Raw genomic sequence first — 19,110 nt, forward strand, 5'->3', positions numbered from 1 at the left:
GAGATATTCAATAAAGATATGGCAGAAAATAAACTGAGCATTGTGTAGAATTTGGCTATTTTTGTGATAATTATACTTATCGAATGGCAAATATGAGATCACTGAATACCATGATTCAGCACTTCAAAAGATTTCACTCATTCAAATTTATAAATTATCGCCATTCATGCATATATCGTCACTATCAAACCACCAATCATTCGTGGTGAAACGGTCATGAAATAGCTCCAGAAAATTCCTAAATGAGTAACGTTGACGAATAATTTTATCACTTTTAGTGATAAAAGATTTATATTGTTTCAAGAATTCTAATTCTTTCATCAACCAACATTATAATGAAAATGTATGGATCATTCAAAATGTTCATGCCAGAAAAACCACCATTATACTAGCATCGAAACCATAATTATAATGAAGATTATCTTTTTGAATCAGCACTAACTGCGAATGTTGACTTTGTAAAAATTTGATAGGAATATCGCTGATTCTTTCTTAGAAATCAATTTACACCACATTACCCAACTGGTTGAAACAATTAGCGATCAGCTGTAGGTACTTCCTCATTAAAAACAATGACAATTCAAATCCAATTCTGAATAATTACTCAAGGTTACAATGTAGAATTCAAATTATAGGTAGATGCTTTCCTTTCATGAATGAAAGAGTAATCTATTCAACATAAATTAAATCAATTCATAGTAACTAATTTAATTAGAATGGCAACATAATGAAGGTACCAAGAAACAATTGAATTTCACTCCAAAATATAATTTTGACAGGGAAACGAAACAATAATATAAAAAATAAATGGTTTATTGAGAATTTTTTTAACAACTAAATAAACGAATGAAAATCACTATTTTCAATACATAAACAAATACATAATGTAAAGATTAAATATCAGACTTCTAATTTAACTGTCGGCGAAGTAGTTCTTAGATTCCTTGACATCCGGTTTCATGGTCTTTTTTCCTGGGGTCCACCCGGCTGGGCAAACTTCACCATGTTCATCAGTGAATTGGAAAGCCTGTACCAACCTCAAAGCCTCGTCGACACTTCTTCCTACTGGCAAATCGTTGATTGTGATTTGTCTCAGGGTTCCTTTTCCATCGATGATAAAGAGACCTCTGAACGGGATACCAGATTCTTCATCAAGGACACCGTAATCTCTTGAGATCTTGCCGGATTTATCAGCCAAGAGAGGAATTTTCATTGGTCCCAAACCACCTTGTTTCCTGGGAGTATTTACCCATGCCAAATGGGAGAAATGACTGTCGGTTGAACATCCCACAACGGCAGTATTGATTTTCTTGAATTCTTCGAAACGATCGGAAAATGCGATGATTTCAGTTGGACACACAAAGGTGAAATCCAGTGGGTAGAAAAACAGTACCACGTACTGACCTTTGTAATCTGCCAAACTAATGTCTTTGAATAACCCATCGACAACAGCAGGGCCCTTGAATACTGGAGCTGGTTTTTGGAGACTTGGTACAGGCATCTTGAACTTGAATCTTACACGTGTATAAAACGATTAGAATCACTTCGTGCTTCTAGAACTTCTGGATGCAAAATAACCGCGCTGTTCTTGTTATAGTTATGCCGGTTCCGCAGCTGCGATTGGAGTAGGGCAACGTTGCCACTTTTTTATCAATTTTACTCCACGGAAATTCAGGGAAGGTCATAGATACAACTCTCTTCATTCAACCTCAACCAGTACAAATGAATCATTCTTCTAGCTAGAGCTTATTGGACTTCATTTTGAAACATTCGAGAAAGATTATTGAGATTCGATTGTATTCGCAATCCATAATAAGTAGAAGATGAAAAATTCAAAAGCATAATATAAATTTAGATATTCTAAAGCCAAAAGGTACTGGTATTTTGGGAAATTGTATTCCGTATCGGTACTTTCAACATCTTCGTTTCAGAATTTGAGTCAAATTAAATCTTTGCTGATCTTGTAATGATTTTAGCCTTAGTATGTCAAATTCTAGTGATGGCCTGAGCCATTTAGGGGGGGAACGTTTCCTCAGTTCCCCCCGGAATCCGCGCTTGCATCATAGATATGAAGTAGGTACCTAAGTAAAAAACCACTTTCAAGGGTCACAATTTTTTAGGTAAAAGTATCACGTGATATATGAACCTATCCTAAAAGTGAAGTATACACTACAGAATCCGCTGTATGTCCTCTTTTTCAAAAGTACGGAAATTCAGCCCTTTTTAAACGTAAAATTTACAATGTCACAACCCTTTCATTTTTATACCTTAATTTCTGATCAGAATTTGATAATGGCAACGTGGGGTTATGCGCATTAACATATACCATTCCCGGTTATTCTGACCGCGCCTCTCTTCTTGATTTTCTCATATCAATGAATTGGAATGATTGGATCCACGTAATTCTGTGTACGTACTACGGCCACAGCGAGTCCTTGAGTTCAGCGGCGTATAATAATATTGCTGCTTGGGGAATTAAATTTTTGAACATATAATTCTCCAGTCATTAACAAATTCAGATAACAATTCCTACATAAAATAGCCTTAAGTTTTTTTAAATTTAGCTTTATACGAATTATTATCTTTTACCGCCAAAATATTCATACTACGTTTTAGGTTCAATATACAATAAGTACCTAAAATGAAAGGTTTATCGAATTATTTGAGAGGTACCTAATTCAAAAATAAACTAAGAGTGAACTTGCAATTGACATTTTTCGACCGATGATGACAAATTGCGGCAATATTTCGAAAAATACCTACTATTCGATATAGAATCATACTTGTTTCAATGAAATATCTATTTTGGATACCTATTCTCTTCCCAAAATCCAGTAAAAATAAAAAATGTTGTTATGCAACCTTTATTACGGGAAAATGTTTTAAGGGTTTCCCGTTAGATTTTCAAAAACTCATTCAGGTATACGAAGTTCCTCATTTTGAGATTCCCAACAAGAAAAAACTCAATTGTAGACAGTTTGAGGGTAACAATCCTATATCACAGACTACAGTTAGTCTTTGCCTATTTACCTAATATAAATAAATAATAGATATTTGATTGATTAATTCGGTCATTACCTAATGACTGTTTGTTGTGGCGAAACAATTATTGTGGTTTTTTATTCTGAATGTGAGAATTTGCTTCATGTTCAAATATTGCGAAAATTAAATATCTGATACCTATTGCATGAACGTAGCAGATTAAACCCCATAAGATAAAATTCATTGTTTCTTGAAGTAATTTTGAATATTTTTCTTAAAAAGAAAGAAAAAAAGTGAACCTTGTGTAACAATTTGCTGTAAGTAATATATTATCTTCCGCTTGCTTAGTACCGTATCTAGAATCTAGAAATTATCAGATTTGAAACTACGTCATATACCTATAATTTTTAGTAGGTATTGTAGTTCGTCAGCTATTTTTCGAGTTATTGCAAATTTTAAAATAAAAACTGCTAACTTTTAAACAAGCGCAATTTTCATATATTTAAAGAAGTGGTCTTTCAAGGTGAAGGTATTGAGAATCAACTTTCACTACTTCGAAAAAATTGGACTGAACAAGATATTTGAGGGAGTTCTATTACGCTACTAGAATGGGTGGTATTAATAGGGTGAGTGATTAATAAAATCTTTTATTACCCTCTAGTTGAATATATATATGAAAATAATTATGAGTTCATCAGTTTGTTATAGACATCAAATACCTTCTGTTATAATTACTGTAACATATGTTGATAGGTTAGGTCTTTGTTTTGTTTGTTGCTTAAAAAATACTCTTTTAATTGAAATTGAATTTTAAATTTAAATTATCAGATTGAGCTATGGACAAATTGCATTATTTAAAAATAATAGTCTCCAATGTAATCTCTATTAGATGGTTTTATAAGCATCTTGATTATACAGATTTCCTCTGGCATCAACCTTTTCGATCCAAATTTACTCAAAAATTTGGATTGGGATTCCGTGAAAGGATGTATGTCACCCCCTATCACCAATGAAAATACAGGTGAAAATTGGCTTCTGGTACGTCCACTTCAACTCGAAGATTTTAATAATGGGTATTTAGACCTTTTGTCCCAATTGACCACTGTAGGAAATGTCAACAAAGAAAAATTCACAAGTAAAAATATGAAATGCAATAAAAAATGTATTCTATAAATCTTAAATTTTCAGATCAGTTTTATGCTATGCAGAGAGGTGGAGGATATTATGTGACAGTCATTGAGGATACACGAAATAATAAAATAATAGGTGCAGCAACTTTGGTTACGGAATTTAAATTTATTCATGAATGTGCTTTGAGAGCAAGATTAGAAGATGTGGTAGTCAATACTACTTACAGGGGCAAACAACTAGGAAAATTGTGAGTAAAGACAGACATATTATAAACGTTACGTACAAAGAATTCTTATTATATTTTAATCGAGATTGAAAGGATGTTTCATTCCAGAATTGTTCTAACAGTATCGCTACTTTCAAAAAAACTTGGATGCTACAAAATGTCCTTGGACTGTAAAGATAAGCTCATTCCGTTTTACAAATCTATTGGGTACAAATTGGAACCTGGAAATGCTAATTCAATGGTAATTCGTTATGAAACACCACCAGAGGGGCAGAAGATCTTTTGACAATTAGCCGCTAATGCACCTAACACTAAATCCAAACTATAAATTCCTTTCGTAATGTTTTCAGTTTCAAACATCTTAGAGTTTAAAGTAGGTGTGAAAATTATTTTCTTCTTGTTCTCTATGGTGTGGAACTGAAGACTGGGACCGTATTCTCGATAAGTGATCTTTCAAAACGTATACATACAGTGTTCAGTGCACTGAAAGTACGTATACGTTTTGAAAGATCACTTGTCGAGAATACGGTCCCTGGTATTAGTTAGATTTTTTGTTTGTGCATTAGCATGTAATTCTTTGAGTTTTCATTATGATGTTGTTTTTACTACATATGTTAAGTATTATAATTCTGTGGTATTATGAATAAACATTGAAAAAATTTATTATTGTTTATTTTTTGGATCTTTTTTTGTTTCCAACAGAGTCTTTGGACTCAAAACAGACTGATAAAAGTCATTAGGTTTAGTTAAAGCTTGTAGGCCTTATGGATCTATTGCCTGGGCACTGAACCTGGAGGTAATTACCCCTGCGGGGTAACCAACAGCTATTCTGTGGAGGTAACGTAGAACCTTATAAGCAGTACCTAATCGAATTAAAAACCCAACTTGAAAATAAAAATTGGCAATGAGAACATCATTGAAGAGGAAGTGGCAGCCGAAGTATAATTTCTTGGACTTCACAAGAATACTACTTACACAGTAGAATTTCAAAATTAAGATCTTAGCACATTTTGGCCAAAAGTTAGTGCTGAATATCCTAATAGAAACCAAAAATGCCCTTTGCCACCACATTTAGATTGAGAGTGGTTTTTCAACTGAGATGTGGACCAAGTGAAACTAAAGCTAATATTGAAAAACTTGTAAATACAAAAGGATACCAACCATCTCTAGCTCTTTCTATTCAATTAATTGTTCATACAGAGTGTTCCCTAAATTGAAGGTACAAAAGAAATTAGAGATTCCAAAGATAATTAAAAAAAGTCCCATAAACATGTACCCACAAACGGTTAGTTCAATTTTGATTTTTTTTGGGGTCTTTTCTGATAGGATCTGGAAGTTTGTATTTAACTGAAATTTTTAGTATAGATACTGCAAATTAGAGATTAAAACATTTGGAATTGATATGTCAATTCCAAATGCAATCTATAGGGTGATATTTTTTCTGGATCAGTGCTTACTTTTTTCCTCCAGAACTTTTTTCTAGTAGTTCTTCTTGAAGGAACCGAATTCAAAAAATTGCTCCTTTCACATAACAGTTTAGTAAGTCAGAATACTTTGGGAAATAGGTAATAATAATAGTGAAAAAATAACCTTGTCTGAAATTATCAACATTTTTATTATAAACTGTAAGAATACAAGTGGGCAAAGCATTCTTATTAGTATCAAATCATGTAATAAAAAATATAATAATCATATAATGTTTAAAACTTTAAGATAAAATAATATCTTTAACTATACACATATCAATTAATATATAATGGGTATATATAGCATCTTTTTTACAAATTCTTATTGATTATTTCCACAAATTTTGTTTGCTAACAAAATTGTATTAAATTGTGAGCACCATTTTATCCTTTCTTCTTTTGTATCTGCTGATAGAAGGTGCCTAAAATTTTTTCAATAATTATAAAATTATGAATAAATGAATAGAATAAAGTACAAATCGAAAGTTAAAATAAAGAAATTTCTACTCTCTACCACAATATTTTGAATCTTGAAAATACAGAACACCTATCTTCAAAAGGTGAAAAACACCTTGATAAAAGTTGAGAAATGATTGTTTTGTTGTTTTTAAATGGCATTCTCTTTATAAAATTTTTGAAATGAAGGTAAATAATATGCTGCATTTTATTTTATGGAACTCACCTGATGATTGTTTTATTTTTTTTACAAATTGTAGTCAATGTTTCTTTGTCTTCGGGAAGGGGTTCTCTTTCAGTTTCTATCAAAAATGTGTGAAGTCTTGCACAAATATCTCTGCTGACAGGACCTATTTCTTTATTGATGCAACTCTTCAGATCGATAGAATTGATAGGGGGCTGTAAGAACAGAAAATTTGTAATAATTATGGCAGTTCAATTTATTCGGAAACCAATTAATCAGTAGATTTCATTTGTAACTGTTGCTTCCTAAACTTCAATATTAGTAATTGCATGTTTTGATGTGTTTATTTCCATTAAACAAGAAAATTTGGTGGAATTCAAATGAGATAATTTATTGATTCTTCCAAAGTTTGTATCCTATGGAGTAACATGAACCTACAATTCTTTTTTCATCATCAGGATACTTCCAATAGCTGAGTGAATCTCCCTTTAGAAGACACCATCTTCTATGCCAAGCGCCAAAACCAGAAATATCTTCAAACATTGTCAAAAATCCACGGTATTCCACACTTGTTATTAATTCACAAGAAACAATCATTTCAACTGATCCTTCCAGTGGGCTCATTGAAGGTGTCTGCAAAAAAGGAATTATATGAATTGTTGAGTTTCTTTGGATATAAGACCAAATTTATGTATTAGATGCAACTAATAAATTCAAAAACTCTGCTAATAGGTATAGAGTAAATTTATTTAGCAATGGCATGACGTCCCGGATGAAAACTCTGAAATACCAACTGTATCCACTTTGGAAACACACATAAAATCGAAAAATTTCTAAAGTTTATGTTGTTACCTCTTTGTTGTGTTCATGACTTATTCCCATTGTGAGTAATTATTTCATTTGTAATAAAATTTGCATTTATATAATATATTGATTTAATAAGAATTTGAATGAATAATGATTAATCTTTCAGTATACAATGAATTTTTTGGAAGAGAATTTCAAAAATTTTTTTTTGTAAGCAATAAAAGGATTGTTTTGACATTCTAGCAATGACATCATGACATTGCTAATATGAATAGCACTATACTTCCTCTTCCTCTGTAGCATTCCACCATAGTAAGTTATTTCGTCTTGTAAAACTATTATCTATAGAGAAGTTATAATTTCAAAGGAGCACTTTTCAATAAAATCAATGAAGTCCAATCCAGAAATATTGAGTTCCTGGTGGATTTCTCTTTTGAGTACGTAATGCATACTCCACAGTTGTTGAGAATGGTATGAAAAGTAATTTACGAGTGCAAATTTTGAAATCAGAGGCCTGAAAGTGATAACAATGTTGCCTCTAAAATCAGTGCTTTTGGAAGCAAAATGATAAAGCCAAATTTGCCAATATGTTTTATCTTTACTTACGTTGTTCAAACTCCAAGATTTTCTGTTCATTTTGTGAACAGAAAAAACAACATAACCCATCAGGGCAAAAGAAGGAGACCGTACAGCTTGAGGACCACCAGGTGATTCTTTTATGGGTCTTGACAACAAGGAGTCTTGTTTCGATTTTTTTGGCGTTGCTTTGCTTTTCTTGATATGGTACTTCACCTCATGAGGAAGAATTTCTTCTTGAGCTTGTAAACAATACACCTCGAAGGTAATAGTTGAATCATTATAGATGTTTTTAAGTAAAATGGAACCAGGAATTGTCAATTCATAGCAGGGATCTTTAATATTTGTTGCAACAGTTGAAACAAGCTTAGATGCAACTACTTCTTCCGCAGATTTCACCAAACAAATCACATGATGCCCTTTTCCTCCAGCTGAAAACAAATATTTTCAATCTAGTATGTTGAAAAGAAATAGTACAATAAAGTTTATCAAAGAAAAATGAAATCTTGCAAATTGTTTAAGAAAAATTTTATAGAAGTTACTCCATTATTCTATAAATCATCAATCTAAATATTTTCGAAAGTGTCACAAAATTTATATATTCCCCAATATTACTTTTTATATCTCACGCTATTATCTTGATTTCAATATATGTATTTGTATTTATTCTATTTGAATTCTATAGTGAACTTGATGCTCATTACAACTACATTACGAAATACAGAGTGTTGTATTATTAATTTCATCTACAGCCTCACTACACTGAAAGGAATAATGACAGGAAAAAGAGCAAGAATGAACATCCAAAAACCCTGAAAAAACCCATTGAATGAGATGCTTTATCAGAGATGAAATATCAAAATAATCTAGTATCAAAAGACTCAATGAGAAATTTATAAAGATACCTCATAATAATGAAATTATTCTTCCATTACTTTCGGAATTTATGAGGACCAGTCTAAAAAAATACCTGAAATACCAATATAATTTTCATTTAATGAAAGTTAAAAACAAAAACCTAAACTACACTTTCTGTTGATCTTTTGAAATTAAAAGTTTACAAGCACATTCCAAATTCCACAATATTACTTTATTGCATGTATTTATAAAGGGAGACTATTTTAAAATCGTGAATATTACTTAAGATTATTTCAAGAATTTTTTTATGAACTTAGGACCTGCAGAATGGAATAGATGTAAATTGGATCAACAATTTCAAAATTAATAAATCCAAATCGAAAAAAAACTTACCAGCTGCAAGGGCTCTCACATAATCTTTTTTGAGAGGTAATACAATTTCTGATATTGTCAGGGTGCCTTTTTCTATAGGGATATCATGACTATTATGATTTTGGGGCCTTAAACTTTCCTCTACCTTAAGTCTTTGGATTTCATTTAAAGCTGCTTGCCTACGATGAGCTGGAATTGTAACAATTAAGAATATAAATTCAAGAAATTATCACATTTTTGTTTTCAGAATTACATATTCAAATGTGAACTTACTGGATACTAAAAGGACCTTTTCAGCTTCAACTTGTTCGGTAGAACCCATAAATTCCAAAGTGTTATTACACAGATTTAGAGCCTGACTTGTTTGCGAAATTATTATTTGCAACCTTTGAACCTGGAAATTACTTCTTTAAGATAACCAATTCACTATATGTTTATATCATACTATTATATCAAGATGAAGCTTACTTCAGTCTGCAAAAATTTTATTTTTGCTAAAATTTCGTGTTGTTTATCTGGTTCAGGACATGAATCTTCTTGTCTTGATACAATTTTCATTGGTGATGCTGATGCCATCTATGGAAACGATATATTGATATGTAGCATTAATTAAATTTCATAAATACTCAAATTGCATATTTTAGAATTCAATTTAATAACTTACATTATTTGTTTGTTTTCTATAAAAACTAACAGTATATGTCAAAGGAAGTTCTCCTTCACCATCAGCAACTTGAACAGGTTTAGACTGTTCAACGGATACTTTGCATTTTACTGGCGATTTGAAACGATTCACGTCTGGTGAATAATCTTTATAATGGAAAGAATGGGAAGGAAATGATATATCCTGAAATAAATCAGTATTATTGAAAATTCATTAATTCAGTGATTAATTCAATACTTTCGATTTGGCTAATTTTGGGGGTGTTGGTCCCATGCTTTCCTTCTCTTTGTCATATTCTAGTGCTTCATCTAAATAGTCATCCATATCTCCAAGAACGTCAGATACATCACTAGCTGTACTATCATCAAAAATGGCCTGGAAAAGTCTTCATAACAATGGAAAAAACTTTGGATATTGAACTTACTCTTTTCAAAGGGGTTTGATTTTTACAGACAGCGTCCAAGATTTCTTTTCCAAAACTAGTCTCCGCCACTCCAGAATAACTAGCAATACTAAATAATATGAAATTAATATGATGAATATTCTTAAAAATTAACAAATGAATTGATCTGGAGACATTTTCATCATTGCCTAGTGAAAACCATAATATCATACGAGTTGAAGTTTTTGAAAAATCTACAATCTCATGAGAGTCAATATTGGTCAAATGATTGAAAGATTATTATTATATAAATTTTTCATTTGGTTGGGATGGGCTGATGTTATTTTGTCAACTAGAAAGTGATTTCTATTGAATATTTTAGTGTATTTTCGTCACGGCAAGAAAGGCGGTTATAAAAAGATTGTGGTAAAGTGTATTAATTTTAGCAATGACATGAGTCACACCTATTGAGAATTTGGTATCCATTTATTTTAAAATGGACCATATGTGAAAGTACAATCCTCAAAAGATATCTCCATGAAAACAAATGAAATGAATCGGGATTTGGAAAAAGCAGCAAAATGTTACGACCAGTGATACTCCAAGACCACCACTCTTTACAGGTTTGGGGAGCAGTTTTAACTGATCTAGTTACTCTAGTGTTCCACCATAAAGCGAGAGGCTGTTGAACACTGTGGACATATCCTTATACTACTGGTCGTGGACAATACTTCCTCTTCGAATATTGATACATGCGAGCATACCCACACGTATATAACAGAAAAAAAAAAGAAAGGAAGAGAGATAAGGTCCCCTGCAGAGGCATATTGAATTTTCCTTACGTGACGATATCAGCCTATTTACTCATACTGCAAGCAGTGTAAAAAAAACCCTAATTCCAAAAATCAAATTTACTCAACACTGCAGCTTTAAAATTTAAACTTCCTATGACTTCTTTGATATTGTTCTGCGTTTCAAATTATGTAGTTTGAGTCCGCGTAGAAGACTATTGTTAAATGATTTTTTAGTTCCATTCGTTTTCAATAAAACAATGCCTAATGTTGCATGAAAGGAACCCTAATCAAACTGTGAAAACTCCAATAAAAACAAACACCATGCAATACTTCAGCAAATTACAGAATATAGACAGACAGAAGTTTTAAAAACTGTATATTCTTGTTCTGTTAATTTTATCTTATCTCCCACGCTAATTTTCACAAGAAATTATGAAATGTACAGGCACATCAGTTTCTTCTGCTTTTTTCAGATGTACAAGTTAAATATAATGGAATTATGATAGAGGACATAATGATAAAGATGATTCCAGAATAAAAATATCAACCATTTTATGCTTCATTTTGGAGCAGAGGTCTGTCATACAATGATTATTATTAAAGTAAAATTAGTAATACAATTATTATTTAGTAAGATATTTTATCTGAAATATGTTTTACTAGGGATCTAATGAACATAATCAATGATGGAGACGAAATGAGAGGCTTAATGAAGCAAAAAATAAACAAAAAACAATAAATACCTGCTATTTTCAGCTGAGGAATCTTCTAAACCGTCCTCTGGTTCTGTCTCCGTTGTTTCTTTTGAAGCCTCTATATCAGATAAACTTGGATAGATTCGACCAGGTTTTGCAGGGGATACCTTAATTCTCTTCACATCTTCCAAAACTGCAGCTACCCTAGGACTAACTGAAGACCCTATAATATATTATAATATTGATAATTCATAACTTTTACAACTTCTTATTGATACTTACGTTTGCCTCCACTTCTTCTAGGACTTGGAGACACATTAACTGAGTTGTCTTCATTCAATCTCTTTAACATTGGGGAATCCATATTTGAATTCGTATTAATGACTTTCTGAACTGGAGAGTGAGACACTTTGTTTTCCTCATTTACGCTGTTGTCTTCACTAATTATTTCTTCATCTTCTTCTTCGATTACCTCCTCCTGAACCTAAAATTGTAAATTGTTACAAAAATTATTAGAACATTCCATTTTCTACAATTTTCACAATAAGGAAATTTCATAATTCCTCATTTCAATTTATCATTGTCACTAATTATTTGAGCTTTGAAATATTTCTGAGCCCCATTGAAATATTTTCAGTTGATGTTTTGAAATGAGTAGATTTCAAGAATTGAGTAATATTTCAGGGTATTTTTTATATATGATATAAATACATATATTGTAATATTGATATAAATGAGCATGAGCTATTGATTTTGGTAAAAATGAAAGAGCCCCTTACCTCTTTTCGTTTGAATCTGTTCATGAGTACCTCCATTTCTTTCATTCTCTGTTCCTTGATTTGATTTTGGATTTGTTTTTCAGAAATTGTATCCTTTTTTTTGAATAGAGCTTCCATAGTACTTGCAATACCACCTGACTGATGAACTGCTACTTGTGATGGGTTTTGGTCTGAATTTTCACCGTTATTGAAAGAATTATTATTATTCACTGTAGTTGCAGTTCTTTTTGACCTGCTAGTACAATCAACTGTTGTTGGTACATTTAATTTTTTTGTAACTGATTTGACAGCAGGCTTCCATGAATTATCGATATTTTTAGTTTTTGCAGGTGAATCATCATTTGTCTTCACTTTTTTTAATTTAACATTCTCCAAAGTAATTAAATTTTCTGTCACATCTTTCGTCTTTGATTTGGCATTGGAAATTTGCACTTTGTTAGTTTTATTCATATCGCTCGATTTATTGTTACTTTTCTCATTCAAAGGAATAGACATGGCAAAAGGTGCTTTTGGTAACAACACTTCTCCCTGATTCCTCTCGAACAAAGCTTTCCTCTCAGAAATTGATAATGAAGAAGGATCTTGAGTGATTGCTTTTTTCTGACTGAAATCAAATTTGTTTTCATTCTTTGCAACTTCATTTTTCGGAAAACTTTTCAAATTTGTCTTCTCTATATTTTTAGGAATTTTTTTTTCTTCTTTAGAATTTTTTTCTTTTTCTGTATCCGTTTTTTCAATTTCAGCATAATTAAACACCAATTTGGATTCTTTAGTTTTCCTTTGAAATCCTTGAGACTCCTATGAAAGAAATAAAACTAGTTTGAAATTATAGCAAAAAAAACGAAGATTTAATACAATTATTAATTAAGCAATTAGATTCATACTGTAGTGATATAATGTATTTTTTTTTATTTTATTTATTTACTTCTTTATTCTTGACCTCTAATACAGTACAAGTGCTGGTGATAAGGCCTATTTAACAATATACAAAAAAATAATACTATATAATATTCAAAACAACAACAAAGTTGAACTTAACAAAATAAATCTTTCAGGTACAACTTAAGCTTAATATTAAAGTTTTTTTTTGTTCTTATATACTTTATTTCTGGTGGTATTTATGCATAGTTTTCTAATTCAATATAAATATTTGAGGTAATTATATGATATATGTATACAATGCAAGGAAAATGAATAAGGACATACCCTTCAGGAGAATTGCTGACCGTAGACACGTGTTTCGGGCTTTCGGCCCTCATCAGTACAGTGAAATGTGTTAGGATGAGCAACACTTGAAGAAAACAACAAAAAACCGAGTGTTGCTCATCCTAACACTTTTTCACCGTACTGATGAGGGCCGAAAGCCCGAAACACGTATCTGCAGTTAGCATTTCTCCTCGAGGGTATATCCTTATTAATTTTCTTTGATTTATGAACAATCCCCTCGTTACATGGGGAGTGAAACCGAAAATGGTACTGTGGTTATACACAGCGGTGGTACGCCCTATTGTCACCTATGCATCTCTAGCATGGTGGACAAAAACCGAGGAGTTCACCACACGCATCAGGTTGCAGAAACTGCAAAGGCTGGCGTGTATTGGTGTCACAGGAGCTATGCGCACAGCTCCCACGGAGGTCATACTAGACTTGCCTCCCTTACACCTACATGTGAGGAAATGTAGCCTGCTCGATGCAATAAGAATTTCCCTTAATGGAAAGCTCCTTCCTGGAAACTGGGTTGGACATATGAGGATACTGAATCAACTAGATTCAAACCTCCTCGCAAAACCATCAGATATTATGCCAACCACCTACGATTTTGAAACGCCCTTTGAAACGGTTATAAATGACCGTCATAGTGCAATAAGTCTCATAAATCGTCTGGACAAAAAGTCATCCATATGGTTTACAGATGGATCAAAAACGGAGAAGGGCACCGGCATTGGGATATATGGACCTAGACTGAGAATCTCTAAAGCCCTCGATTCTACAGACTGAGATAATGGCTGTTTATGTATGCGCCCAGGAGTGAACCTCAAGGGGGAGCATATCTACATCACCACGAACAGCCAAACCACGCTGAGATCCCTGGAATCGTGCTGTCAGGGGTCTCTGCTGACTTGGGAGTGCCGTAACACCATAAAGCAACTGGCCAGAGGAAATAAGGTGACTATACTATGGGTACCAGGGCACTGTGGGGTAGAAGGAAATGAAAGAGCGGATGAACTTGCAAAAAGTGCATCAAGGTTAAGACCTGCTGGACCTGAGCCTTTCTGTGGGATAGGAAAAGACCAATACAAAGCTGCGGTCGAGCTATGGGAGTTGAACAGTAGGACAATCCACTGGACTAACACTCCTAGACTTGCTCAGGCAAAGAAATTCGTGAAGATTTCACCTACTTACACCAAAAAGCTCCTGAAGCTGTCGCGAGTAGAGTGATGGTGGGACTGCTGACGGGGCACTGTCGGTACAAACATCATTTGTACCGTATGGGAAAGTCAGCAGACGAGATTTGCAAGCTTTGTGGATCGGAAGTAGAAACGGCTGAACACTTGATATGCAAGTGTCCGGAGCTGGTTGGCCTAAGAACCATTCACATGGGCAAGCCGGTCCTGGATACCAGAGAGGTAACGGCCAAGGCCCCTAGGGAGGTTGTCAATTTTATTAACGTCGTTGACGACCTCCCTGGGTTTCTATGAATGAGTAGGGTAGTGAACAAAAGATCTGCATGGTCGCAGTTCCCGGAAGGCTTACCGAAGCAAAACGACCCCAGTTCAAATAATAATAATCCCCTCGTTAGTCTTTCCACATTATATACATATGTATTTTCTTTCAATAATTTCTTTACCATATTAGGATATTTTATAAAACATGAAGAGTGTTTATGTTTTATGTTAGAGACACTAAAGACATGCTGTTCACAAAGAAAATTACCTTCTGTTCTGTATAGTACAAATTGTATTCAAATAAAGAATTTAAAAACTGAAGAACATCTGAACTATTTCACACATAAATTAATTTTCTCAAATATTGATATTGAATTAGAAAACACTACATATAATTTAACAGACTTCATCATTGAAAATATTGAACACGAAATAAAATAAATAGATACATATATTATCAGTAATCTGATAACTAATTTAAAATAAACGGTAGGCAATCTGATCATTTTATTAATTAAAATTCATTCAGAAACTCAACTACTCAATTCTCTTCAGTAATCAGTTCCAACATGGGAATACAAAACAAAAATTTTTGAACACAGTCATAAATAGAATTGTAAAACCTCTGAAATTATGTATCACTTGAATGCATCACATGCATTTTGAATTCCATTAAAATATTAATGTTATTCAGAACTTTTCCGCAACACAAACACACTAACGATAAGAGAGGACACAAAGGTAAGATTTCATGATTTAAGGAATAATACTGCTAGAAAGGTGGTCTGTACACTCATTATTAAAAGTTTAAGAAGAAGAATCAATCTAAAAAATCAAATGAATTGTCTCTTAAGACTATTTCTACAAAAGTATGGCAAAGCAATAGATTTACTGAATGTTGAAAAACAATTTTCTCGGACAAAAAAATTAAATTAGATCAGTTTTGAACAGATATCTTATCAAAAAAGTTAATTTAAAAATTACAAGAATGTGTACATCGATATGAAAAACAGCCATATAGACATGTAGATTTAAAGCAAAACTCAATCGCTTGATTCACCAAAAAAATCTTTTACTTCTTAAACAGTGTTCAAAGGATTGAGGTATTACTTTCGATCCAATTCAATAGGTGATGAAATCCTTTGAAAAAGAACGTTCCCTCAGTTCCCCCCCCCCCAGGATCCGCGCCTGCCTTGAACTATGTAACAAATATTGACCAAACTTAACTTCTTAGTCTGAAGGAAGTATTATCTATAATTATTAGTTATTTTCATTTTTTATTACTAATTTTGCTTTCCTAGAACAGCACTAAAGAAAATTTGAACATGTAAAATGAACAATCATACATAATTGGAAATGCTTTAATAGAACTAAGAAGTCGATTTCTTCAATAAAGGTAAATCAATTGCTGTTTAAAAGTTATGGATATTGATGTTTTCCGAAGATGCATATTTTCCATATCATCAAAATATTTTCTTTAAATTACATAAATTACCACTATAGAGTTCGACTTAGCCATTTCATGGTATTATAATCAAGTGAAAATTAACAGTACTATTTCAAAATTGATCAAAATAAAAATGACTCAAAATTTTGAACATATCAAAAAAAGTAACATTTAGAGAACTATGTAGAAAAAAAAATCTTACCAAAGAGTCTAGAACAGATTTGTCCCATTTTAATGGTTCTTTTTCTTTCTTGGAGGCTGTCTGAAATCAATATAAACTGTTGTAAAGATGATATTCTAAATTGAACACATCTTTCATCTTAATTAAATACACTTGACAATAACTCAAGTGCTAAATCTCTGAATTAATTTTGTTTACCTTAATTTCATCCTCCCAACAATTCATCTCTTTCGCCAAGTTTTCTAGGCCTTTACGAAATTTTCCATCAACCTTTTTTGTTTCCGGTACTTTATTAGATTTACACTCCGACATAAATTTTTCTTCAGTTCTGTGTATTGGGGAGGACAAGTTAGCATCATCGCCACCTAAAAATGAAACAATTTTGAAAAACTCAATTACATTATTTCTATGAATAGAGTTTCAAAGCTGAGGTATTACAAAAAATCGGTTAATGTAAAAATTACCTGCATAGAGCTTTCCAAGTCTTTTCAATCTATCCTTAACATTTTTACGGAGTCCAGCACCACCAGACTTGGTCTCTTCTGAATCTGATGATTCTTCAAATTCAACTTCTACCCTTACATCATCTGAAGATGTAACTTTAATCTCCATATTGAGGTTTTCTTTTTGAAAACACAGTGTTTTAGTTTTCTGAGAACCTAGTAAATGTTTGATTTATAAGAATAATTCTGAAGAGAAAATGATTCTTTTTTACCTTGACTAGATTTGTTTCCGCTTGAAGGTGATTTTATTAATGAATTAGGATTCACATTTTGTTCAGTTAATACTTTAGACTGTGGATCCTCGATTTCATCTTTATTTAATTCTTCATTAGGATTTGTTAGTAAATTTTTCCTGTTTCTTGCTCGTGACAAAATACTCTTGAGAATACAATGTTGTTAATGTTTAGAAATTAATAACGAATATTTGCTCACCTCTGTAAATGGATCCATATTACAAAATAAGTAATAGCTTATAAATAAACACTATTGCAATCGATCCTTTGTGTAGTAAAACTACAAAATACTTCTTGAAAACTAATTATAAATAAATATTGTTTGGTTTGGCTTATATTGTCATACAACGTTTTCAGATTTCAGTGACCGTTTCAAGTTTCAACGAATCTTATTTGAAATGACGGTTGTGGTGGTGGTGGTGGCGCTGTAATACATGTTTTTGAAAAATCTTATCTACAAGAATTCATTCAATTATATTCAGAATATGAAAACAGCAGTTTCTTCCTATATCAACAATTGAAAAAGGGAGAATAGAAGTTGTTTTCATTTGATAATTTTAGAATTTCTTCAATATAATATTGTTTTCTATGTTGTTGACATATCTGATCATAGGTCAAGAATGCCACGATGTCATGCGAGGAAAGGAATGCCTACTATTTTACCCGCCATTAGATTATGTTATGTCGAAACCCATGGGCGCCGCCAGAGGAGGGCAGGGGGGTTCTGTTGCCGCCCCTAGAGACTCGACCCTTTTTTCAAAACCTTAAAAAAATTGAATAAGGAATAACTGCACCTCATATTTAGAAAGTACAGATATCGCACTGAGTTTTGAATCGGGAATGATATGATAACACAGACTGATTTTTGAGTTCAACCACTGTACTACTATACTACCTAATTGTTGGTGGTAATGAAATTTGAGCTACCGATCAGTTGATATCCAAAATTAAATCATTAGTTTTAGTAATATAGTAGGATCATTAGTGTGGCGAAGTGCTGAAAAGGGATATTATAAATAAAGGGAAAGAGGCAAGAAGCATACAGCAAATTAGCAGATGAAACGGTAGACATTTCAGGAAAAGAACAATTATCTACTGGAAAACGATAATTTGATGCAAATTGTTACAGAGTACAAGAATATATTATTGGTTTTGTAGAATCAGTAGGTCTGGACGCGAAGTTTATCGCAAAGGCAACTGATGATGAGTTTGTGTCCAAAGAACTCGATCCAGAAAAGTACGTTGGCCTTGAATTCGACGGCTGTTCTACGATGCTTGGGAAGGAAGGCGGAGTACAAGCAATCCTCCTTCAAAAATACGCCAAAGCTTTGTTTTTCTTTTTCTCTTTGAAATTTCTGACAAAAATTTTTCAAATGATGATGATGCAGAAAAAGTTTAACTTAGGAAATGATTAAAGACGCCTCTACTCTACTAACGCCGAAAAGCTCGGACTAGAAAAAGAATTAGAGGCATTGCCTCGGACTGTCGAAAGACAAATTCACAGGAGAACCAACCAGCCACTAGTCCATCTGAGTAGTGGAGAAGGTCTATAATTATTCCCTACTTGGAATCCATCATTACCTCTCTGGAGAAAAGATTTCCTGAAGAAAACACGCCAGCTTATGCATTAAGCAGACTACACCCTGCTCAAATGCAAGACAATTCATCCAAAGTTTCACTGATGCTTGTGACACTTTTCCAAGTTTTA

At 32.6% G+C, this 19,110-nt stretch overlaps 3 protein-coding genes across 4 annotated transcripts; 1 reads left to right on the forward strand and 2 right to left on the reverse strand.

Annotated features, from left to right (window-relative positions):
* Positions 1 to 797: 797 nt before the first annotated feature.
* LOC123683652 (peroxiredoxin 1-like) lies at positions 798 to 1,602 on the reverse strand. Its single transcript, XM_045622616.1, has one exon. The coding sequence runs from the start codon at positions 1,499 to 1,501 to the stop codon at positions 914 to 916; it is 588 nt and encodes a 195-aa protein (XP_045478572.1). The 5' UTR covers positions 1,502 to 1,602; the 3' UTR covers positions 798 to 913.
* Positions 1,603 to 3,359: 1,757 nt separating this feature from the next.
* LOC123683626 (probable glucosamine 6-phosphate N-acetyltransferase) lies at positions 3,360 to 5,000 on the forward strand. Of its 2 annotated transcripts, none has more exons than XM_045622614.1 (4): positions 3,360 to 3,608; positions 3,901 to 4,117; positions 4,171 to 4,360; positions 4,433 to 5,000. In XM_045622614.1, the coding sequence occupies exons 1-4, from the start codon at positions 3,591 to 3,593 to the stop codon at positions 4,623 to 4,625; spliced, it is 618 nt and encodes a 205-aa protein (XP_045478570.1). In that variant the 5' UTR covers positions 3,360 to 3,590; the 3' UTR covers positions 4,626 to 5,000. The 2 variants fall into 2 exon arrangements, with proteins under 2 accessions (XP_045478570.1, XP_045478571.1); XM_045622615.1 differs by having other exon boundaries at positions 4,448 to 5,000.
* A 935-nt stretch (positions 5,001 to 5,935) lies between these two features.
* Positions 5,936 to 17,801, reverse strand: LOC123686375 (anillin). The gene is made up of 18 exons (XM_045626455.1): positions 17,602 to 17,801; positions 17,382 to 17,547; positions 17,131 to 17,325; positions 16,865 to 17,031; positions 16,688 to 16,747; positions 12,373 to 13,170; positions 11,876 to 12,077; positions 11,642 to 11,816; positions 10,147 to 10,234; positions 9,960 to 10,097; positions 9,723 to 9,905; positions 9,527 to 9,634; positions 9,332 to 9,452; positions 9,080 to 9,247; positions 7,859 to 8,259; positions 6,884 to 7,078; positions 6,488 to 6,660; positions 5,936 to 6,227 (listed from the first exon to the last, which is right to left on the reverse strand). Exons 1-18 carry the CDS (start codon positions 17,617 to 17,619, stop codon positions 6,128 to 6,130), a joined length of 3,456 nt encoding a protein of 1,151 aa, XP_045482411.1. The 5' UTR covers positions 17,620 to 17,801; the 3' UTR covers positions 5,936 to 6,127.
* Between the last annotated feature and the right edge of the window lie 1,309 nt (positions 17,802 to 19,110).

This window comes from Harmonia axyridis, chromosome 1 (assembly GCF_914767665.1).
Source record: "Harmonia axyridis chromosome 1, icHarAxyr1.1, whole genome shotgun sequence".
NCBI lineage: Eukaryota > Metazoa > Arthropoda > Insecta > Coleoptera > Coccinellidae > Harmonia > Harmonia axyridis.